Here is a 25,194-nt window from a genome sequence, read left to right on the forward strand (position 1 = left end):
GAAGAGCTCCAGGGATTCAGCGAGCATGCTCAGTGGTGGCCGACTGCTAGAAAGAGGAAGCTAGTTTACATAGGAGTCATACCAAGCATAGCCTGCATGTCAGCGCAGTTAACTTGCAGCGGGCTGTGAGGAGAATTAGCATGTCTTTGTCCTAGGAAGCCTGAGCTCTTCCAGGCCTTACCCTCCCCCAGCGCAATCTCAGTGGCGACAGTGGGCATAACCTACTCTCTCCAGATCTCCAGCTCCTGAAGGGGGATTTTTTTTTTGCTTCCCGCCCGCCTTCCCCCCCCCCCTACTTCATTTTAATACACTTTTGTTTTGATTAGTCGGAGGCTGGGCCTTGAGGCTGGTGGAACTTGGGAAGGAGCCTGGAGCATTTATTTGCCTGTGTTCTTGCTGCTGTTGCGGGGTGAAAGCAAGCAAGCTGGTCTTCTTTGCTAGCCCACTAAATGCTATTTATGAAGATGGACCTGTTGAATTACCAGTACTTGGACAAGATGAACAACAATATCGGCATTCTCCGCCAGTATGAAGGTAACCTATGATGCCTGTTGCCTGTAGCTTTTTTCCCCCTTTCCTTTGTAAAGCCTCTGTTAAGTTTCCTCCGACTTGGAGCCTTTGCTGTGTGGCGATTCTCCTTCTATGGCCCGACAGTTGTGTCCAGAAAGAAGGGGGAAAAAATCATTTACAATATTGACTCTTTTCAGTTAGAAAGATTAGGGGCTTGTTTCTTTGTATTCTGTCTCAAAGTGGTACAAGTTGCATCATACAAAGGCAATGAATACCATTATAGATAAAATGTGTAGTTGTGTCAAAAGTCTTTGATTTTCTGTTTCTGTAGCCTCTGAAAAGCTTTCCTTTGCCTGGATGGGTTTTTTTTTCCCTTGACGATATACATGACTTCTACATGCTTCCTTTCTACATTAAGTATAGATGAGTGGCAACAATGGCTGAATACTAAGGTGGCAAGTTGTTTTTGTCTCATATCAGTTGCTGGTTTTAGGGCATGGTAAAGTTTTTTTTTGATTACTCGGCTCCAGGGATTGAAGGGTGTCTGTATTACAGAATACAGAGTGGCCCTTTGTTTGACTTCTCATTTCCTGTACAGCTTTGAGAAAGCTCTGACATGGAGAACTGACTCTCCTCCCCTGGTCCCACATCTCCTCCCTCCAGGTCTGCTCAGCAGTCTGCCCCTCACCGAAAAAGCTACACAGCTGCTAGAAACCAGGCATTCTGGCCATCTTCTAGCTGATTCTACCTCTCTCTCTTTCTATCCCATATGTGTGCTTTGCTGATATGAATTTTTTCCCTTACCAATATTCAAATGCAGAACTTTACTGCTATTTAACCAGCACAGTTTTAGTTTGAAGGAGCTCTAATGGCAAGGGAAGGGAAGGGGAAGGGGAAGGAAAGGAAAGGAAAGGAAAGGAAAGGAAAGGAAAGGAAAGGAAAGGAAAGGAAAGGAAGATAGGCATCACTAGTTCTGGTTGGCAGTAGGGCTGTTTTTCTGTTGGCTTGCTTATGTGCAAGTACCAAAACACAGGCTGACACACAAACATTGCACAGATCTCTCAATCTCTCTTTTCCGGTTTTTCAGTTTGAAAGTTTTCCACTATTGTTTGAAGAGCACTTTGTTTTATAGAGATCTGTGAAGAATTTGTTGAGGATAGCAAAGTATAAATCTGCTAAGAATAGGGAGGGGGGGAAACAAATGAGAAAGCTGGCACCGATATGCTGGTGCTGGAAGCACATCGGCTGAAATAACAAGGCCTGCCTTTTCAATAAATTGGATACTCCTCAAAATGCATGTCTTCAATCTGCTTTAAAATAGCAAATATTAGAGATGACTGTGGGAGAAGACATTGTATTAGATGCTTTCAGAGAATTCTTGTTAAAGACTTTCTCTGCCTGGCACATTTCAGATGCCCTGGAAATTATGAGAGCTGGAGCCCCAGGGCATCAGTCGAGATGAGATACCAGGTTGCAAAAGGTTAGGCTACCCTTTACAGGTTTGCCAACTTCCTTTATTATAAAAGTTGGTGCCGTGGCAAGACTTGCTAATAGTATTTCCCCTTTAAAGAGCCTTCTGTTTGTTTGGGAGGAGTGTTACTGTTCTGGAATACTTTTCTCCTTGATTAAAATCAAGAAAAATACAACTATGTTTAAACCTTTAGAAAATGTAAATAAGAACAAAATAAGTTGATAAAGCATCTGTGGGTGTGTACATTTTCTTCTATTTTAAAGATGTGAGTACTACTATGTGTACTTAGAATAGTGAAGGTTTTCCTATGCTACTGTCATGTATTGTACATGGTAGTAGAGCTTACAACTCGTTCTACTGCAATTGACAGTGCATACATGCACAGTCAAGATGAGTAGGATCATGAGAAAAATATAATAATTTTTAAACATTTTAAATTTCACTGTCTTAGTAAGAGATAATTGACTCTCTTACTGGAGCAGAGGGAATAATATATACTTTTTTTCTTCCTTAGACTTAGACAACAGGTTGGGCTCCATGTCCATTTGCCATATCTATGTACTGTTCGTTGTGGCTCGGTGTATTTGGAGGGTATGGGATGGGAAAGTTCCCTCTTAAGGAATTAAAGAATATATTTCATAAATAAATGCTCTGAGACTATTTAATATGTATTCTGCTCAATTTGGAAAAAAATTGTCTTTGAAAAGGAACTCAATCTACTAGATTGATTATTAACACAAATGCTTCCAGAATTAGTCCTGGAACATTCTGAGACTTTTCAGAAGAGAGAATCATCTTTCTACTAGAAGATAATAGAGTAATGGAGAATTCTGGAACTCTTCAGATAACTTTACTGCACAGGATTTTCCTTGTGGAAAATACACTAATGTACTTAGAAAACACATGAGGAGCATAAAAATGAAGCACATTCTTTTGGCTAGTATTCCTTTATGAACCTAGATTTTAAAGTTGCCTCAAACTGGGAGATGAGTAGCATATAAATTTAATAAAGAAATAATAAATTGCAGGTAAACTTTTCAAAGACTTCCAAGCAATCCAACTTCTTTCTTATCTGATGTCTATGCAGTTGTTTGCTTGAATTAGGGATCCAGATGTCTGAAAGAGCACTTTTATTATAGGGATATTGCAATACTCCCACAAGTAACAGATTGTTTCTTGTTGGAAGCTATTCTCATCCCTTATCCCCACCTCCAGTTCAGTGAATTTTATAAATATTAGTGCCATAGGAGGGGGGGGAACAGTACCGCACTATAGGAGGTAAATGGGGATCGGTGCCATACGTCTTACTTCTCCCTGTGCCATTTTTTTAACAAAATTATTCACTTTTATACATATTAGTGGAGAGCTCATCTTTTTTCCACTTCATTAGCAAGACTGCTCAATAGGCTATATGACAGTTTTCTTCTTTGGTTCTTCCAGTATTGCACTGCAGGCCCCGTCCTTGGTATTCAGCCATATAGATAGCTGGGGCTTTTTTTTAATACTCTTAATACCAAACTGTTTTTGGTGTTTTTTTTTTGCTCTGGTCCCATGTTATTATTGCAGGACCTCATAGATCCTTCATAGGATTAATAGATTGGCTATGATAATAGAGGGACAAGCATACCAAAATATAGTGGGAAACACAGTGAACTTTTTGAGCATTCAGTATCACAGTAAACTTATGTCTAGAAATAGCACCAGATTTGAACCTTGCCAAGTCTTCTTTGATGACCTTCCTATGAACTCTGTATGGCAGTTGGATAGGTAGTGTCATGTGTTAAGAGGATGTAACTCCAAGAAAAGTGCTGGATGAGGTTGTTGCTCCCTTCTTAATATCCCCCAGAATTTCTTAGGATCTGGAAGTTTTTGGGGGAAGTTAAAATGGCATCTGATGTTCCTGCTTTGCCCTTTTCTTTGTTCTGGAAGACGGGAGGTGTTATTTTTTCATTTAAAAATTTAAAATTAGGCCAAGATGGGCAGTAATGCAGTCGATACTTGCACTATCATGCCAGCTGCTGAAGCCAAGATTTCATAGTTCTATATTGTTTTAAGTTTATGAAGTTATGCTACTTTGTAATAACAGAAATGCACACTGCTGGCTTCTTCTTTTTTGAGAAATGAGTTCAAGCCAGAATCCAGTGAAATACTGGTTGTATATCTGTGTAGGAAGAGCTGTGTATTTATCACAAGTATCATCTTTAAAATGAGATTTGTATTTATGGACTTTGTTGTAAGAATACAGGTTTTTGGGAGGAATCTCAAGATTTCAGTAGTAATTTTGATTAATTCATTCCTCCTGATTTTTATCCAGATTACACGTAAAAACTGTAAAACACAACAAATTATGCGTGCAGTCCAATTGAAAAATATCTGTTGAAAGAAGTGGGAGCTGGCCAAGGCAGTAGTATGCATACTATATGTTCATTCACCTTAAATCAGGGGTCTTCAAACATGGCCCTTTTATGACTTGTGGACTTCAATTCCCAGAATTCCTCAGCCAGACATGCTGGCTGAAAAAAATTCTAGGAGTTGAAGTCCACAAGTCATAAAAGGGCCAAGTTTGAAGACCTGTGCCTTAAATGGCACTTTGGAAAATAATGTGCTACTTTAGAGTAAGATATGATTTTTTTTGCAAATAGAGCAGAATTAGAGGGATGGTATTGCTTCTTCATCAACTCACGGCATTTTTCTGCTTCTTTCTCTCTGTACTTGGGCCCTTCCGCATGGGGCTTTGGCACTGCTCCTAGGTTGCTGCCTCATACAGAATTCATACCCTGTTATTCTCTTTGGGGAACCACGTTCATTTTCTTCTGGTTTGGCTGTGGCATAGCTTAAATTGCAACAATTCTGTTTCGAAGCATTGTTATTCATTAGCAGGAATTCCTCCAATCCCTGCCTTGTGGCTTGGTGGCCATTTTGCTCCAGTACACCATGGAATCCTTATATCAGGATTCCAGGCATATTACAGGAAGTCAGGCTTTATTTCTTTTCTTTACCTGGAAGACTCATGTTGGAACAATTTGCATCACTTGTGTGATTGCAGTAACTTAAAATAAAATTTCATATCCGTGAAATTTTAAAATACACCATAAAGCAGAATAGGTGCAAAATAAATGTTAAGAGAGATCTTTTCTATCTGTAACCATATTCCTATAAGGTGAACTTCTTCATAAGCATGTGCCATTAGACTGAATCATTCCTGGGTTTATGTGGACATGATTGAGTCTGTCCTTCTTTACTCCAGTTATTTTTTTGTAGTATAATATTCTTGGAATATAACTTGAGCAAGAAATAAGAAATGTGATAAGTTGAGACAATTCCCTCTAGGCGTGTTTTGAGGCCCCAAATAGTGTTATTTCTACTACATTTTATATAGTCAGACTAGAAAACTAAATTTTATAACAAAAGAAATGAAATCCATATGTGAAGCTCAGAACCACTACTTTTCCATCCATTTTTGCATGATAGCTCATATTACTTAGCTGCATATTACATAATTACTTCGCTTACTTCCTGTAACGATGAAGCATTAGTTGGCTGCAAACAACATTTGGCAGAGCTATACAAATTAAACAGTTTTGTCTCTTTTTTCCAAGGCAGCCCAGTATACAGATATGTGATATCAGACGAGAAGCGTGAGATCTAATGTGCAATGAGCGGTTTCTTTAAAGGCTTGTGAATTGCTATTTTGCAAGTCTAATCTATTAATAGAAGTTAGCTTCTCTGTATGTAAACTGAATAATTTTAGAAGATGTTTGATGAACTTTACATTCAGGAATTGCCTTTGCAGGTTCATATTTTTTTAACACAGCAAAAATAATGCCTCTCTTTTCATTGCTTTAGTGCAGGGGTCGGCAACCTCGTCTCTTTTATGACTCGTGGACTTCAACTCCCAGAATTCCTGAGCCAGCTATGCTGGCTCAGGAATTCTGGGAGTTGAAGTCCACGAGTCATAAAAGAGACGAGGTTGCCGACCCCGGCTTTAGTGACTTAAACATTGCTGTTGTTTTTAGTGCCTGAGACAGACAGACAATTGACTCACTCTCTGGTTGTTTTTCATATTTAAAATACAAAGTAATTTTGGACATTTTAAAATGTTGATTCATTATGAAATTTCATCCTTGTGTGCCTATCATAAGAATTAACAGATGACATTGTTCTCTAGAATTGAGTTTCAATTTATATATTTTATTTTACTATCCCAAATGTTTATTTACCGGTACATAGAAACTAAAAGTTGCAGTTGAAATTTTTTGGGTCTGAATTTTTTAAAGTTAGGTGTGTCATATACAGTGCACATGTACTTGCAGTTGTGCATAAAAATTGCCTGTTGAAACATTGAAATTCTTGTTTAGTGCATCCACATTGTTGGGATGAAAAAGATGTGTGGCTGCTTCTAAGTGAATGTAAGCATCCTGGCTTCTTGAATTAGATGCAAATAATTATAGCATGGAAGGAAATTCTTTCTTGGATGCTCAATCTGAGTAAATAATTTTAGATGTTCTATGTTAACATCTGGTGTGCATTGCTTCTGTTTAGTTCCCCCATCTCATCCCCAGCTTGCCTGCTGTGGCATCTTAGAAAGCTATCACAATCATTCTGTGGTTGGCTTAAATTAAATCACATGGAGCCAGCTACAAGAATGCTGACATATACAATTTTTATACTGAACACAGTAAAACCACAGGTCAGAGTTAAAAAGAATTTCTAACAGTTTGTGTCTAGACTCCAGGCTACAAAATGAAGAAAATTTTTAGCATAAAATTGTATATGTTGCAAAAAGATATCAACATTTGAAAAATGTGAAATGTAATTAACAAAAATATAACGTGCAAATGAAGGTAAATATACATGTCCCAGCATAATGTTGCAGGATCCCATCTGAGTCAGTCATCAGGACCAAAGAGAGGTTTATTCTTCGAAGCTTTCAGACTCATGCTGGAGCCCCTCATCAGAGAATTTCTCTCTCTCCAGAATATTACAAAAATTTGGAAGAATAATCCTTTGGCCCCAGTGAGTGACTCAGATTGGATCCTGCAAAAATATAACATTTATAAGACCCCTGAAAGTTGTAGAAATTTAGTGATTTTATCCCAAGCACAATCACATAGTCACAGAACTGGAAGAGGCCATGGAGATCAGTGTAACTAAGCCTCTTCCCTAATGCAAGATCATCCATGTAGAATGCAGCTGCATGATCCCTGCCGGACTATCCATGCTTATTCAGCCTACGTTTTTGATATTATGGTTGGTTGCACAATCAGCCAGATGTTTAGATTGGATTTAGCATTTTTGTCTACCTAACAAGTCCTTCCCAAGGAAAGACCTACAATAGTTTCATAATATTCAAGATATTGTCGGAAGATATAAACTGTTCCAAGTAAGGCTGTCTTTTGCAACTGAGTAATGTTTTGTCAATGCTGATAATGTTCAAGTGTTGCTCCAGATATTTTGGAATTGCACCCAAGAAGCACCATTGGCACTATCTTTGCTTTCTAAGACCACAGTTGTTCTACTTTTGTTCATAGGTCTTCATATTTTGTGATTTCCTTCAGGTCTTTTTTTCTTCTATTCTGCTGTCTCTAGGTATTGTAGCATTCATTATCCAGACTTATTTTTCTTTCTTATTGACAGTTGTTATGTTGGGGAATAGTGTGCTTGTATGATTTCTAAAATCCCAGAGCATTTGAGTTTCTTAATTTTCTATTCCTTTGTCTGTTTTATGGCTCCACCAGTTTCTTGCTTGTAGGGAAAGGGTGTTTTTTGCCGATGCTGTTGTTATTATGGTTCATCACATAGTCATCCAGATGTTCAGACTGGATTTGGCATTTTTGCCTATCTAGCAAGTCCTTTCCAAGGACCCGGGATAAGCAGATCTGGATGTTTTATGGCAGGGGTGTCAAACTCAATTTCATTGAGGGCCGCATCAGCATTGCGGTTGCCCTCAGGGGGCCGGATAGGTATGGCCTGGGTGGGTGTGGGTGTGGCCTACTGGGTGGGCATGGCTAGAGTGCATATGGCCTACTGGGTGGGCGTGGCCAGCTCTACATCGTACGCATCAAGGGTGCCTATGGGGGCCTTGGCAGGAGTGGGACAGATCTGGGGGCCTCTGGCAGAAGGAGGATCTTTGGGCCAGGGCCAAGGCAGTGGGGGCCGTTCCCTCACTGTTTCCAGGATGGCTTCGTGGGCCGCATGAAACCACTTCGCGGGCCGGATCTGGGCCTTGTGTTTGACATGTCTGTTTTATGGTGTTACAGATATCGGTCCCAGGATGAAAACTGTTCAGAATAAAGCTACCTTTTGCAATTGACTGGCAAATTTCTCAGTGCCAATGATATTCAAGTGGTGCTTGTTTTGGATGATGATTATAATCAGCAGCAGCAACAGCAGCATAACAATGTGAAAGCATAACTGCCAGTTTTTTAATTGGTAGTAATTTTTAATTGGTAGTAATTGTTGGGGGCAATTAAGCTGACTTTGTAATAATGCCGCTTGTGGTGTGTGTGAAAGCCCTAATAAGAAGGCTTATACATAGAATGAAGGCTACTGCTAAGCTTGTAAGCCGCCCTGAGTCTTCGGAGAAGGGCGGGATATAAATGGAATTAATTTTTTTAAAAAAAATATGCATCAAGCTCTTCCCAAATACCTAGGATGTCATTATGTATCAGCGTAGTATATGTTGTGGATACAAGCAGTATAGCTTTTTATAAATAACAGATGGAAATTTTGCTAATGTACAATTTTCTAAGTGCTGTTCAATTATTTTTTTTGGTATGGCACCCAGTGTGCTGATAACCACTAGGACCACCACAGCTTGTTTATGCTGCTTATTATACATTAACCTTTTTAATCATCTTTAAAATTATTAGATTGCAGTTAAGCTAATTTTAAAACAGCAAAAGTAAATATGTACCATCATCATTGGATGTATTTTGGGGATTTTTAAAATTTATTTATCATCTATTTACGGTACATCTCACCCAAAAGCAACTATTAATACCCTTCTTGGTCATTGATATTCAAATCCTTTTTCTTGTTTGATAAAGTACTTTATAGATGGTTTAGGCTTTGTTTATAAGGTACTGTATAGAATATTATCTATTTATTCTGCTTTATATTTCCATCTTACAGCTTAGTGTGTGTAATTAATGTTATAAAATATGGTGATAGAAAAACAATGGTGATAGAAAAAAACAGTATAAAGACATTCTAAATGAATTAAGAACTGTTATTGAGTAGACAGTATGTCCGCAATAAACTAGAAACATTCTTTGTTTTAGAAATACTTCCTAAAACGATCCTAATGAACATAGGATGTATATTTTGGAAAATAGAAATTGGAAGTTCCAAGCAAGACTTTTCTGATTTTCTGCTGCACTTCTCCCTAAAATGATATTGGGTATTTCTAGATTAATTATTTTCCATTCATAGAAGATGTGGAGTAGAATAAAAGCCCATTTTAGGTCATATAACTTTCTTGATTTTAAATCCCTGCTTAATATAGCTTGTTGACATGAAGCAAAATTTAGGAAAATCAAAGAGAAGAGACAGTTCTATTTCCCATAATTCCAGATTTGAGCATGACTATAGGCAAACCAGTTTCTTTACTATCAATTTCTTGCCGTGTCAAAAATCAAGCTTGCCTTTTCTTATTCCAGCACCAAGCCCTTGACGCTGTTCTAATGTAGGTACCACAGCAAATCCCCCACAATCAATAACATTTCGCAGCCACAAATAAAAAGGCAAAAAAATGGAACAATCTCAAACACAAATTACTCTCTTCTTCTGCGTGTATGACAAAAATTTAATCATAATTATGGAAAAATATATTGTAATTCTTATATATGATGATGATGATGATGATGATGATGATGATGATGATGATGAAAGGGATCTTGGAGGTCATTTAGTCCAACCCCCTTCTCAGGCAGGAAACCCTATAGCATTTCAGACAAATGGCTGTCCAGTCTCTTAAAAACTTCCAGTGTTGGAGTATTCATCACTTCTGGAGGCAGGTTGTTCCACTGATTAATTGTTCTAACTGTCAGGAAATTTCTCCTTAGTTCTAGGTTGCTTCTCTCCTTGATTAGTTTCCATCTGTTGCTTCTCCTGCCTTCAGGTGCTTTGGAGAATAGCTTGGCTCCCTCTTCTTTGTGGCAGCCTCTAAAATTATTGGAACACATGTGTGAGGATGAGGCAAATGTCAGTATTTTTTCAGACAGCATGTTTTGTCTGATATAAATGAAATATGACTCATGTGCAACTGACTCAGTGGCCAAAACTGTGGCATCTTCCATCACCTTGCATTGCTGTGGCCACTTTCCATGAAGTTGGATTATAAAATTGATGACCTGAGGCTGTAACAAACTTCTTTTGTTCCCTTTCTATTACCATCCATGAACTCAGCTTTCTCTGGCAGTAGTTGGGACTGAACAAGAATCAGTCCAAGGAACACAAACTCCTGTTCATAAAATTGATTAAGAAAAAGATTTAAAGTGACAACTCTTGATTTCTTTTCTATATTATGTTTAGGAGATGAGGCTATTTCAAAAAGTAAGTTGGTACTTCTTAATCCCCCAAAAGGTGCTTATATAAAAGATTTTGCAGCTAGGTGTCAATATCCCAACTTTTCTTAAAGACCACACAGTGAGTTCACAAGTTGTATTTAATTCCACAGTTTGGGGATCTAATATTACTCATATATAAGCTGGTGAGCTTGTAAGCTGTAATAAATATATGCTGCAATCTATGTTTAAATCAATTCTGTTCATGTGATTTCACCTCCTTCCTTCCCTGCTCCTAGTTGGCAGAGGTAGAACAAATGAATGTTCAATAACATATTTTGGTGACCAAGGCATTAAAATTAACACATGAAAATGGAAAGTGTTTTAAGTAACATTTCCCATATCCTGCTTACGTAGTACCATCAAGAAAGCTTAAGTAATTGGCTATATGGTATATCATCAGCTCATCAGCTGATATCCATGAAAAGGCCTTAAAGCCCAGGGTAAACTCCTAGTGTTATATATTTTTATTTGTTATAAAGTTTCTGGTGAAAGCAGTCCATGAAATGAATCACAAGGAAATGGGCTCTAATAGTCTGCTTGTCTCGTTTTGTAATAACACTTACTTTTACCTTTGATATTACTCACAGAATTTTACTTTTTATTTATTTATTTATTTATTTATTTATTTTAATTCCATTTATATCCCGCCCTTCTCCGAAGACTCAGGGCGGCTTACAAGCTTAGCAGTAGCCTTCATTCTATGTATATGCCTGCTTATTAGGGCTTTCATACACCCCCCAAGCGGCATTATTACAAAGTCAGCTTAATTGCCCCCAACAATCTGGGTCCTCATTTTACCTACCTCGGAAGGATGGAAGGCTGAGTCAACCTTGAGCCTGGTGGGATGTGAACCTGCACTAATTGCAGGCAGCTGGTGTTACTTAAGGAGGCATTAGCCCACTGCTCCACCAATACATGAGACAAATTGGTAGCTTGTGCTTTAGGAGAAAAATTGTAAATTCTTTCATATCCTAGATCTGAACATTAACTTTTGCATGGTTTTTTTTTACAATCTTATTTTTTTTATGGACTTGCCAGTGTAATAATTTCCAAATTGAGAACGAAGTGATTTGCTTTATTAATTTAGAAAAGTGTAGAAAATGTAAATGGTCTACACAACAAAACAAGATGACTTGATAAATACTGAGTCTCAGTATAGGAATTTTAGTTACTTGAGTAGCCACTAATAGTTTTCTCACTTTTCAGAAAAAAATCTTCATAGTTTTTGTAGATCCAAGTTAACTTTTATCCTTTAGATTTGCATGTGGCTGTAAACCAAACCTACTGGTTTAATGCATGTAAAATAGTATTCATCATACTTTTATAATAAAGAAAATATATCCTTTTATATATCAGTTTGCTTTTACAGAACAGTGGAGAGAATTGCCTTTTACTGGGTAGAAAAGTGATAAAACCTTGACTTGGAAGCATTTTTAATGTTAATTTCTTGCAACTTCGTTATTGTTGGTTTCATGGTTCCTTTCTTGTAGAAACATAATGGCACAGAAGAAATGATTCTTTTCAACATGCAAGTGGCTGGTTTTGACTTTTACTTACCGTAGTATTAGTTTGAATATTATTTTATTGACTTTTCATACATTAAACATCATGTCAATCCCATAGACAGCAATATATTAAAGATGATTTGAGAGAGATACAAATCTGTATTTGTTCTTAATAGATTGAAACTAAACTAATTCTCACATCTGCTGTCTTTCTTTTCTTTCGCTGCAGTAAAATAACATGAAGTGCTTTGAAGTTGACCTTCAAAGAGATGTTTTTAAATGACTGTAATTTAGAAAAAGTTGCCTAGAAAATGATGGATGGTCTTATTTTCTAGCATTTGTGTGTGTTTGTTTTTTTTGTAAAATATTGATAAAAATGATGGCAATGGAAAAAAGTAATACACAAAGTTGTGTTTCCTTCAAAAACAGCAATTCACATTGTTAATTATAATAAGAACACATTTATTTTTCAAGGATACAAAGTATTTAAATACGTACTATGCTAGATGTATCAGTAGTGTGATTAAAATATATTTTTAAATAATATATGATTCCTAAGGCAATATAACATAAAAAGCAATTAAAATCTAATAAATAACATTAACAAGTAATGTTAACAATAAGCAGATAACTTAAAATCTATAACATTTAAAATACTTTGGTTAAAAGGATGTTCTATGATAATATGAAGGGCTTTGGGAAATAAAAATTACTTAAAATATAACAACACAAAATGAATGTAAGTAAGGTGGAGGAAGATTTCATAAGAGAATGAAATAGTATCTACCAAGCAGGAGAAAGATAACAGATTTATTGCCAGACTAGTCTTTGTAGAGCTTCCAAAACTGGGGTTTGTGTGTTTGGGGAAGCCAATTTTATCCATTCCCATGGCCAGACTCTGATGAAGTATTTCTACTGCCTCAATTAAATGTGATTTAAAAAGAGAGAGTATGTCATTAACATAGTGATGTTACTGCACATTTTTTTATTTTTATCCTGCCTTTATTATTTTTATTAAAAAACATACCTAATAATCCTTCCTCCTCGTATTTTCCCCACAACAGCAATCCTGGCTGGAGAATAACTGTCCCAAAGTCACCCAGCCAGCTTTCATGCCTAAGGCAGGACTAAAACTCAGGTCTCCCAATTTCTAGTCTGATGCCTTAGCCACTGGCTCTAGATCAGGGGTGTCAAACTGCCGGCCTGCGTGCCAGATGTGTCATGGTGAAACCGCGCCCACCCCATTTCCAGCAATGAGCCTTGGTGGAGCAGTGGGCTAATGCCTCCTTAAGTAACACCAGCTGCCTGCAATTAGTGCAGGTTCGAGTCCCACCAGGCTCAAGGTTGACTCAGCCTTCCATCCTTCCGAGGTAGGTAAAATGAGGACCCAGATTGTTGGGGGCAATAAGCTGACTTTGTAAAAATGCCGCTTGGGGGGGGGGCGAAAGCCCTAATAAGCAGGCATATACATAGAATGAAGGCTATTGCCAAGCACATTGATTTGTGCTTCTTAGATTGTAAGTCGCCCTGAGTCTTCGGAGAAGGGCGGGATATAAATGGGATTAAAAAAAAAAGTCACCATACATCACGACATGTCATGTGACGTTGCGAGTTTGACACCCCTGCTCTAGATCAAACTGGCTGTATTGCTGTGATTTTGTGCAGATGCTAAATATGAGAGATAAAAAGCACACCTGTGGACCAGAATAATACATCCCATGGAATAATGCATAAAACTTCAGTTATACTCATTTACAGAATAACCAAGTATGAATGGAATCCCTACAAAGCTGTAGTGCTCATAGCCATCTCAGAGAGCCTCTTAAGAAACAATAATGCTGTTGATAATATCAAAAGCCACTGAGAGTTCCAGGAATAAAAACAAGATTGTATTCTTTCTGACTTTTTCTCATCAAAGGGTCTTCCACAGATAATGATAGCTATTTTAGGGTCAAAACCAGGTCCTAAGTACCAGCTGAAGTAGATTTGAAAATTTCACCCACAAATTTATTTTATTTATTTATTTTATTTTATTAGATTTATATACCGCCCCTCTCCAAGGACTCGGGGCGGTGTATAGGGCAATTAGAACGCTAACAACACACAAGGTATAAAAATTAAAATAAGATTAAATCAATAGCCCTAAGTAATAAATTTATTGATCTTGTGGCCATAGATCTTAAATCCACTTAAACAGCTTGCCCTGGAAGGGATATTAATTGAAATATTTGCTACTGGGCTAGGAAGAAAGAATATTGTAGCATATTTATCTGTGGTTATAAAATGGTAAAGCCAAAGTTAATTTCATTAATATTACATTCATTCATTCATTAAAACTGGAATCCAAGGTGGTTGGCCTTACAGAAATATACTAAGTCACCAAGCAATGGCCTTGATGCTGTTAAAATACAGGTTCTAACTCGCTGTTAATTTTGCAATCCTTCTCTTGCATAAATTTTCTTTGAAGTAGAAAAGGCAATTATTAAGCTTTAATTACTTTCACTTAATGACAGACAGATCTTTGATGAGTTTAGCTTTTCTGTATCTTTCGTTCAAACACTTTCTTGGAACTACAGAGAAAAACCCAAGGAGGATTCAGGGCTGCTTAGAGTCTGGGAAAGCTGAGGTAATTTGGATTCTATTGATATATAATGCATACTTCAATGACTTCTTCACCTGTGATATTTTGCTTTCTAACACTATAGGCTTAGAGTGTTTATATTGAGATCAGATTCAAAGACCAAACAGAGAAATCTCATAATCTATATTTGTAACTGCACCAATCTAAGATGTAATATAAAATAATTTAATTATTTATTCAAACAAGTTAGGTAAAATAAATTTCCATAGAATAGCCACCATTAGGTTTTTAATACTCTCTTTAATTTATCATGGCCAGCAAGTAAAATTGAAAGATATTGGCCTGCCTTATAGGATGCCCCATGGAGCAGTTGAATAATGATTTTGATGTGCATTTTAATTTAGGCCAGTAGATACATGCATTTTACTAGTTATTCACTGATGGAAAATTATATTCATTGTCTTCCTCTTGTAAAAAAAATCAGACACTGTTTCTGTGTAGAATCTAACATTTCTAAGTGCATCAGAATTTCCATTGAGTTACAAAATGTACAAGGTTTGTTATAAACCATGTTGCAGTAAAATCAATATATATTTTGACATAAATTTACTGTGCAAATTTTTTTCCAAAATCTGTACCTAAAATAATTCTAGTCTAGTGGTTAATGCTTCAGACTAGAAAACAAGTGATCATGAGTTCAAGTCCTGCTTTTAGCCATGAAAACCAGCTGGGTGACTTTGGATCAGTCACTCACTCTCAGCCCAATCCATCTCATAGGGTTATTGTTTGGGGAAAATAAGAGGAGGAAGGAGTATTAGGTATGTTCACCACTTGAATTGTATATGAAAAAAATAATAAAGGCAAAGTATTAAATAAGTGAGTAAAACCATTTCAAAATCCAAAGGCAATAGCTTTATTAGGATAAAGTCAGTTTCACATAATAGTTGCAAGCTTTTATGTTTTGAACTATTATAAAGGATGTGGATTATCTTTATAAACAAATAAGGATGAAGTCACTATATTTCCACTGTAATAAGAAACATTTCAAAATTACTTTCATGGCTCAAGAAGCCATTACTGAGTTTCTAAGTGTTGATAACTCAGTAATTGTTATAATATTTACTGTCATGGTTCCGATAGATGAAACCGTTTAAAGAAGTTCAAGGCAAGAATTTTTCCTTAAAGAACATTTTATTAGGAAACAAAGTATCGGCACTTACATAGTTGAACCCCAAACTGAGATTCCCTCCCCCCTGATGCAGAGTAACAAGTTGCAATTCCCACCCCACACACGCTGTCATAAATTACATTCCCCAATTAAGAAAAGCCCTGGGCTTTTCTCACCGGCCTCTCAGCCCGCCAAAAGCTTATCAGACCATGTCCTTGAGTTCCCACCCTAACCCTCAAGCATTTACCCCAACCCCCCTTCTACATCTGAACTCTAAAAGAATAGAAAAGACACCTTAGAAGCAAAAGAGAAAATGGCTGCTGATTCTCAGTTGTCAAAGCGATGACATCCATTGTCACATACTATGCTTCCCTGAAAATAAGACCCAGTCTTTTTTTTGGCCTCCAAAAGAAGCAGCAGTTCTTATTTTCGGGGAGGGGGGGTGTCTTTTCCACTTACCTCACGGTTGCAGCACCAACACATACACCCGAAGCCGGACCACTTGTTCTGCAGCCGAAGGAGCAGCTTCATTCTGCAACTGTGAATGGAGCTCCGGCCTACATTTTGCAGTCAGAGACCTTCTGGAAAGGCCTCTGCAGCCGAGAACCGAGCTATGGATTGAATGCCTGGCTGCAATGATAAGCTCCACCCCCGCCCCAGCTTGATTTTTAGGTATGTGCTTCACCCCAAAACTAGAGCTTATTTTGAGGGGTAGGGCTTATATTAGGCCCACCCCAAAAAATCAAGCTAGGCTTATTTTCAGTGTAGGTCTTACTTTTGGGGAAACACAGAATGTAATTGTTCAAATTCCAACTAATTCTTATAGAAACTCATGACAGGAAATATGAAATATGAAAACATAAACCTGAAAAAGGAAGGAGTAGCAAATATTTGGAAAACAATTTTGTATTTATCATATATAAAGACCCACAATGTTAACTCCTTTCAATTTAAGCAGTGTTATTCAGTGTTATGCAGAAAAGGAGTAGGAAATGACCAAAGAAATGCAAGGTATATGATAGGAAAAGAAAAGGAAGTATGGATAAATCTAGTTTAAATCAATATAGTTCACTGTACCATAGTTTTCTATTGTTGCAAACTATTTTTGCTTTAGACATGTCCATACATATGGCAAAAGCAAGAATAGTTGGCAAAACATTGCCTTTTGTTCTTTAAATCTCTCACCTCCTTTTAAGGATGTCACTAATTGCATTTAACCACAACTTTTACCGTCTTCTCCTTCCTCTCAACCTATTTAACTTTTTAGTATCTAAAGACAATCATTTAAAGTAAATGAAAGACATTAGTTTTCCTGTGGTTTAAAATGGGATGCCATAAAGCAAAAGAGATGTAGTTTATTGTACATTCATCTATACCAGACATGTCAAACACAAGGCCCAGGGGCCGGATCCGGCCCGCGAAGTGGTTTCATGCGGCCCGCGAAGCCATCCTGGAAACAGTGAGGGAACAGCCCCCACTGCCTTGGCCCTGGCCCAGAGACCCTCCTCCTGCCAGAGACCCTCAGATATGTTCCACTCCTGCCCAGGCCCCCATAGGCACCCTTGATGCCAACGATGTAGAGTTGGCCATGCCCACCCAGTAGGCCATATGCACTCTAGCCACGCCCACCCAGGCCACGCCCACCCTGACCACACCCACCCGGCCCCCTGAGGGCAACCACAATGCTGATGCGGCCCTCAATGAAACTGAGTTTGACACCCCTGATCTATACTATTGTGTTTGCATCTGAAATTACTTGAAATAGAACGTACAAAGGGTTGCAGCTGAAACAATCAGCTTTGTTTCTTTTGCATGTGTCAAACAGAATGCCGTGGCCATCTCAGTGAACACTGAATTAAGTAAAAAATAAAGTTTGCTAACATTGTGCAAACACTAGGATTTAAATATTTATCTAGGGCTGTACATAGCATTTGAAAAGCTATCTAAGCACTTGTTATGTATGCACAGACACTTTGCGGGCTATCCCAATGGAACAGTTCTCTGACTATGCATAGGCAGACAACTGGGATAGCTTTGTGACCCTACCAAAGAACATGTCTGTTCTAACGAGTAAACACCTTTCCAATGTTTTGCCCAGCCCTAACATTTTATGTCATGCAGCAAAAATAGAGGACTACAATAAATACTTAATATCTATACTTTAGACTACCAAGTTTTGAAGTTGGTAGCTAATCTCTTCATAGAAGTTTGAGCGAGTGATAATGTTTAGCTTCAGGTCCTGATTTTGTCATATTAAACGATCATTATTATTAAATTATGCTCATCTAAAACTAGCCTAACCTGTTTCTAACCCTTCAATAATCTCTACTTCACTTAAACATGGGACTATAACATAGTAATTTTCAGATGGGGCTTGCAGCAAAATTTGGAAACATCATTTGTGTGTCTCCATTTTGAGTTTATTCTGTTCTCACAGTAAGTAGTCAAGTGACAACAGTAAGATGGGCACATTGTTGGAGTATTATATTCCCCACTATACCCCAAGGGCAGAAAGTTTTCCCCTGCACTGAAAAGTCAGGGGCATGTCATGATAAAAGTTTATAAGCTGAACGATTGAGATTAAGGTAGGATAAATTCTAGTAGCACATTTCAAAGTAGATATTTAACAATAGAATTTGTTAACACAAGATGTAATGTACACTGAGAGCTTATGCAACGGAAACAAATTCCTTCTGTGTCCAACCACACTTGGCCAATAAAGAATTCTATTCTAATGATAGTCCCAAAATTGAATGGCTTTATAGAAGTATAAGATTATAAATGATTACTAACAAATCGATTAGAATATAGTTCTAATGTATACAGATAGCCTTTTAACAATCACAATTTGGACCAGCAACTTGGTGGCTAAGTGACATAGTCACCAAGTGGAAAATCATGTGACCATGACGATGCTTATGATTTAATTCAGCTTTCCTGTTTCCCGATCCCACATCCTTCGGAATGCTTATCCCAGTGCTGAAATAATTAGCAAGAAGCAAATTAAGGTTTCTACTGTATGTTCATTGGAGAGGAAGAGATTACAAGAGAGTAAGCATTACTACGCATGTTGGTGGGCACAACTGCATGTACTGTACATTTGGTGGAAGACCTTCCCATAGACATTTGAAATTTAACAGAATCAGATATCTTATTGATTCATTAGTCTTAACAACCATTTAACTTTGTAATGTTCTTACTATCACAAAGCCTCAAAAAGAGCTTTATTATGTTCTTTAAGCAGGGAATATTAGAATGTTGGAGAATATTTTTCTCAAATCACCATCAAAATGTGGGCTTGGAGAAGTATAATAGATGTATGTCAATGAAGATTCTCAGTTATCAAGGTAAATTGTCTAAAAGTTGAGTCATGGCAATTGGACTTTTCTTGGTAGTTTGAGACATTTCACTGCTTATCCAAGTAGCTTCTTCAATCTGAACAAGTTGGTTAGGGGAATTTAAGTAGGCAGAGATTCATTGGAATGTACCAACTCCTAAAATTCTTAGGGGTATTCCAGAGTTTCTTCCCCAAAATATGTGCAGTATGTCAGTGAAGATTCTCAGTCATCCAAGCAGAATTGTCTGAAAATTCAGTCATGGCCACTCATAATACATAATAATAGTTGTACTATGCATGCATAGTACATAACTTATAAAGTTATATAGTATATAACTTTCAGTTCTACCTCCTGCAGTATTTTTTAAACCTAATTATATAATTTCTGGTATGAGAGCTAATCAGAAAGCAAGGAAATGCTTCAAATAAATTCATCTTATTTTTGAGGATTCTCTTTGCCTACCTGGGCATTTTCTTGTCTGAAGCATGACAGGACAATATACAAGTGAATAAATAACAATGCCCACACGACATTTAATTTTGTCTTTTATCTCGGATAAAAGGTAATAATACGTGGTAAAGTTCCTTCCTTTGCTAATAAAAATGCTAGGACTGCACACAGAAATAAAAAAGGAATGCTTTAAAATGCTTTGTTGTGAGTGAAAGTGCATTTCTGAAAGTATTAAATCAACTACTCTCACTGGAAGACTCAATACAGTGCCCTAAGTGGTTCCTGGAAGTGTTCTGTACATGTAGGTGTACAATTGGATAATCTGGGAATGCCTTTGACATAGGCCAGGGGTAGGCAACCTTGGCTCTTTTATGACTCATGGACTTCAACTCCCAGAATTCCTTCGGTGAAGGGCCAGCCCTTTGAAACAGTCTCCTGTTTGAGATTTGCCACCAATATGATCTGTTTTCTGCAAGAAGCTGCAGATAGAGCTGCTCTGAATAATAAAATAAATGTCTACCTGTTGAATGACCTTTTGTTCCAACCTCTTCAGATTGATTGCAGTCTCTGGGTGTTATCCTAGTGCTACCAAATACCAATGAAAAGACATCGGAGATCTGTGTTTATCCTTTTTAAAGTTTTTTTTTAAAAAAGGGATAAAGAGCAGTGATAGTAAGATTGATGATAATGTAAAAGATTGGCCTAGATCAGGGGTAGGCAACCTTGGCTCTTTTATGACTCGTGGACTTCAACTCGTGGACTTCAATTCTGGGAGTTGAAGTCCATGAGTCATAAAAGAGCCAAGGTTGCCTACCCCTGACATAGGCTGTAAAATCTCTGGAAGATGCAACTGCTTTAATGCCTCAAGGAGATACACTTCATTCCTGCCAACATGTTTTGTTGAAAGAATTTTTGAATAGAACAGTACAATACTCTTGCTGCTACATTGATAGCTGCTAGCACTTAACATTATGCAAGTACAGTATTTAACATTTTGCCCTTGAATGAAGTTTGATTTTCTGGTAAGAGGAGATTAAAAAAAAAATGAGAGCATTGTAAATGGAAGATAATAGCCTTCTGGATCACCAGTAAAATTTCATGAGTTAGGCACAGTGTTTGCAGAATAAAAACCTCATCTGAAAGCACCTTTTAAATACAGAAAGCAATTATGGCAACATTCAAAGGTTTTTCAACTGCCTTTTTAGAGTATGTTACTACAAATTATGGTTCAAGAAAGGAAAGTATTGATTGATTTAAGGGGGAAAAATACAAATGTAGATGCACTTTAACTTGTGAAAGGGAAAATGACCTCTCAAGCACTTACAGACTAGCTGTTAAGTATATTCATAAAATCCTGAGCAAATAGGTAGATCTGTATTGTCGCATAGATGAAGAAGTTTAACTCTGCTTGTTAGAAATGATTAAATCTAAACTGTGGAGCTTTATATTCTGCGCATTTGTAGCTATACGGTTGCACTGATGTAATATTATGATAGACAAACAATTCGTTACATTATCTCTTGTGTTTTGTTTGTATTTCATCATGTTATCTAACATTCCAGATCTTTGGGAGGAAAGTTGATGAGTAGAGCTATAAGCACAGGTATTTGAGAGATAGTCTGTGTCCCTGCCCAGTTGCTTGCTGAAACAAAGAGAAGTATTCTGAGGATAAATACTCTCTGTGTCATAAACAAATCTGGTAGTAAATTTGGAAAACTGGGGTATGGCTCTTTATTTAAAAGCATATACAATCTAGGACTGTTGTTTTTTTCAAGCTTGGCACATTAAGAGGTGTGGATTTGTTCCTAGAATTTCCTTAATTTTAAAATCCAGCTTCTTTATCGCTTCAGACAGTCTACTGCAAATCATTTGGCTTCTTAGCCAATAACATGATGCAAAAATCTTTTTACAAAAGTGCACATATATTCATTCCCAAAACCACCTACCACTTATGTCACTTCAGGCCTCCAGTCACACTCTCTCAGCCCAACCTGCCTCACGGGTTTGTTTTGTGAGAAAAAGAGGACTAGGAAGATATGTGTTGGATAAGTTTGCCTCCTTGAGTTCGTAAAAATAATAAAGACAGGATATAAATAAATAAAGTAAATAAATATCTTATAGTCATCTCTAACTGTCCGTCCATATCATACACTCTGGTCAGTGTTGAACCATCTAGTAAGGTTCCATTCATTGATATGGATGCTATCATATATTGCTCTTATAGCATTCAGCAGCAGGAATACTGTTTTTGAATATCTTAAAGATATTTTGTGAGATTTTGACAGTTTTTAAAGGCATTTTAGGACTTGTGGATACCACTTGGCTGTGTTGCAGATATCATCACATATATGAGTTGCCGCATAGTCAACTCTTGATATAAATGGTAGAATCCAAGTAAACACATTACACTGTTTTCTACACTATTTTGCCTTCTTTATAGTAACAAGTAGTTGCCTGACAAGCATTTATTAACATTTGGTGTTGGGATGGGATAAAACAGGAAAGTGGGAGAGAAATATCAAAGTTAATAATAACTTGGGTATGAACAGAGCAGGATGTTCAGATGGGAAACTTGTTTGCCGTGGAGCCCACCATTTTTCTTTTAACTTTTAGGTAGAAAGTGGAAAGTTACTATTTAGTTTTGGTGCCAGAGTCTTGAATAGAAGCCATTACTTGTGGCATGTTTATAGACCACAGTGTATTTGCTAGTTTATATCTTTTTTGCTAAATTGGCAAATGTTTATTTTTACTGGTAAACATAGTGGAGATTAGTTCTGAGTGGTTTCTTTCACAACAAAATTGGGTTTGTTGAGCTTATTAAAACAGGGCTCTTTTTATATGTGAGCTGTGCGTTGAACAGTATATAAAATTGTGGAATTGCTTTTGCTCAGGTATGTGTGCTGCTGGTCCAGTTCTTGGTAATTATATTTTGGACATAATGAAAGAAGAAAAATGGCAGTATTTCATGTTTGAAATAAGGCACTGTACTTTGCACCAGAATATAGTTTGGTTTTAGCTTATTAGGCTATATGAATTGAACTGGTTGTGACACTCATAAATGTTGTAATCCTCCCAGAGTCACCTATGTGTGAATCGGGAAGGAAGGTGAAGTAAAGTGATTTTCTGCTATTTTAAACTAAAAGTATAATAAGGTACTTAATTACCATTCAAAGTTATGATGTGGGCATTTATGATCAATCAGTATCACGCAGTCACGTAATTGCCCTTTGCACATTTCACAGCTGGCTTCCGACAAGAAAAAATCAAAGAGCCAGCAATGAAATTGTGTCCCTGTGATATCTCTCTTAATGACTGCAGCGGAAGTGAAGTTGTAAATCCATCATGGTCATGAGGTTAACACTTAGTGACAGAGTTGCCAGTACTAATTGTGATCACTAAATGAGGACCACCTGTAATTGATTGTTTTGATTTTAAATGAATATACTAATTGTAAAATGTATTTATAACTATAATCTCTGCTGTTTCCCCCCCCAAATAGGTGTATTTCAGAAACTAAATGTTAGCAAATTACAGGTAGTCTTCAACTTACAAGCACAACTGAGCTCTAAATTTCTGTTGCTAAGCAAGACAGTTGTTAAGTGAGTTTTGCCCCATTTTGTGTTCTTTCTTGCCACAGTCGTTAAGTGAATCACTGCAGTTGATAAGTTAGTAACACAATCGTTAAGTGAATCTGGCTTCTCCATTGACTCTGCTTGTCAGAAGGTCGCAAAAGTGGATCACGTGACCCCGGGACACTCCAACTGTCATAATTTTGCAAGTTGCCAAGAGTCCGAATTTCAATCATGCGACCACGTAAGTTCTAAGTATGATAAATGGTCGTAAGTCATTTTTTTTCAGCGCTGTTATAATTTCAGTCACTAAATGACTGGTTGTAAGTCGAAGGGCTACCTATATAGATTTATAATTATCTTGCTTTAATTTAAAAAAAAGAATAATTAGCATATAACTATTCTTTTAAAAGACTGACAAATCTAAAGCGTTTTAAGAAAAAAAGAAAAGAAACCACCTTAAGGAAGGTGATGATGTCACAGGGGGCCCTCTTGATGTTCCTGTTTTTCGTTCCATCCATTCTATCTTTGCTTTTTCTCTAGGTGAAGCTGCACTACGAGGAGAGCCCAGGATACAGTCTCTCCCCATATCTGCTGCTGCAAGCAACCACAGGACCGGGCCGCCCCCAATCAGCCCTTGCAAAAGGAGGTTCAGCATGGACCAAGGAGATGATGATCTAGACTGTGAAAAGGAACATATACCTAAAATGAGTCGATTGTTCAGTCCTCATCTGTAAGTTTCTAGTTTATCTGTTTCATTTCTGCTACTCTCATTAAATTAGTCAGAAAGCAATGTATTCAAAGCTTGTTCAAATATTACCTTTTCTTTTCTTTTTTTGAAAAGTGGCAGTCCAGCATGAATCACTTTGTTTAGTTGCATCCACCTGAAATATTAGTTGCCTTCCAAAATTGAGGTTGCACATTATGTTGTTCTCAGATAGGTAGGAAACATTCAGTTTCCTTATGTTGGATGATAATGAATGAGTGAGGACACAAAAATGTTGACATGAGAATTTAGTTAAGTGTAGCAGGGCTGTAACGTTCTAATTCTTCCATTGCATTATACTTTAAACGTTAGACTGAAGAGTGGCTGTGTTTTTCTGATACAGTCTTATAATTGCTTTTAGTTCAGGCTTATACGCTAGGTTGAAAACCAAAACCTTCAAAATATCTTGCAGGAGGCCTCCTAATTTCATCCTTCAACAAAGCATAAATTCTGTCCACCCTTTCCATCCACAGCATTAATTCTACTTATTCCTGCTGCTAGAAAATGCTTAGCTAGGTTTTAAAATACTACTTCTCTTTGTTCCACATGTGTTAAGTCTTACCACTCTGAGAGAAGAAAGATGTGCGGGTGTGGGTGTATGCACATGCGTATACAGACACAGGCCAAGAAACTTAAAAACAGCTGCTGGGCAAGCTGTACATCAACAGCTGGTTTCATAAAGATAGTTTGCTGCATGCTTCCATTCTTTACATGCCAGCAGCATTTTGTACTGTTTTCTGGAAAAGAAAAAGATTATTTTCCTTCCAGGGCACAGAAATGCAACTGGCCTGAAGAAGAAGCTGAGAGGATTCCTTTAATCCCTTACTAGAGGAAGTGATTGGAGTATTTCAGCCAAGCCAACTTGATAACTATGTGTTTTCCTGGCTGCCTCAGCCTGACAAGCACTCTGCATTCCTTACATTCCGCTCAGCTTGGGGATTGTTGTGTTCACTCATAAGATGTAGACAGAGTATTTCTCCTCAAATAAATCACAGGAGCCTTAGTCAGAAGCCTGCAGACTGCAAGCTTGGAATGCGTGACTAATGAAAGCCTCAGTATTTCAAAGAATACAAACTCACAGACAGTGAAAAGTCTCTCCCCCCCACTTTTCCTATTTTATACGCTATCACTTAATTGCTTAAACGTTGTTGCTTAATTTGTGGTCCTTAGGAGAAAAGAAAAAGTATTGTTCCTTTCAACTGCCACATGATTTTATATAGGAAAATTTAGATATAGTTGCACTATGGTAGAATTTGATGACTTTGA

General features: G+C 37.3%; 1 protein-coding gene across 2 annotated transcripts in view; it reads left to right on the forward strand.

Moving 5' to 3' along the window:
* VGLL4 (vestigial like family member 4) overlaps positions 1 to 25,194 on the forward strand; it is a 103,926-nt gene that overhangs the window by 32,518 nt on the left and 46,214 nt on the right. Inside the window, exons 1-2 of one of the 2 annotated variants that reach the window (XM_083353290.1) lie at positions 125 to 534; positions 23,706 to 23,895. In XM_083353290.1, coding sequence (XP_083209416.1) covers positions 450 to 534; positions 23,706 to 23,895 — 275 coding nt within the window. In that variant the 5' untranslated portion in view covers positions 125 to 449. Of the gene's footprint in view, positions 1 to 124; positions 535 to 23,705; positions 23,896 to 25,194 lie in introns of those variants that run through there. The other variant, XM_083353291.1, reaches the window with a different exon arrangement.

Source organism: Vipera ursinii (assembly GCF_947247035.1).
Source record: "Vipera ursinii genome assembly, chromosome: 2".
In the NCBI taxonomy this organism is placed as follows: domain Eukaryota; kingdom Metazoa; phylum Chordata; class Lepidosauria; order Squamata; family Viperidae; genus Vipera; species Vipera ursinii.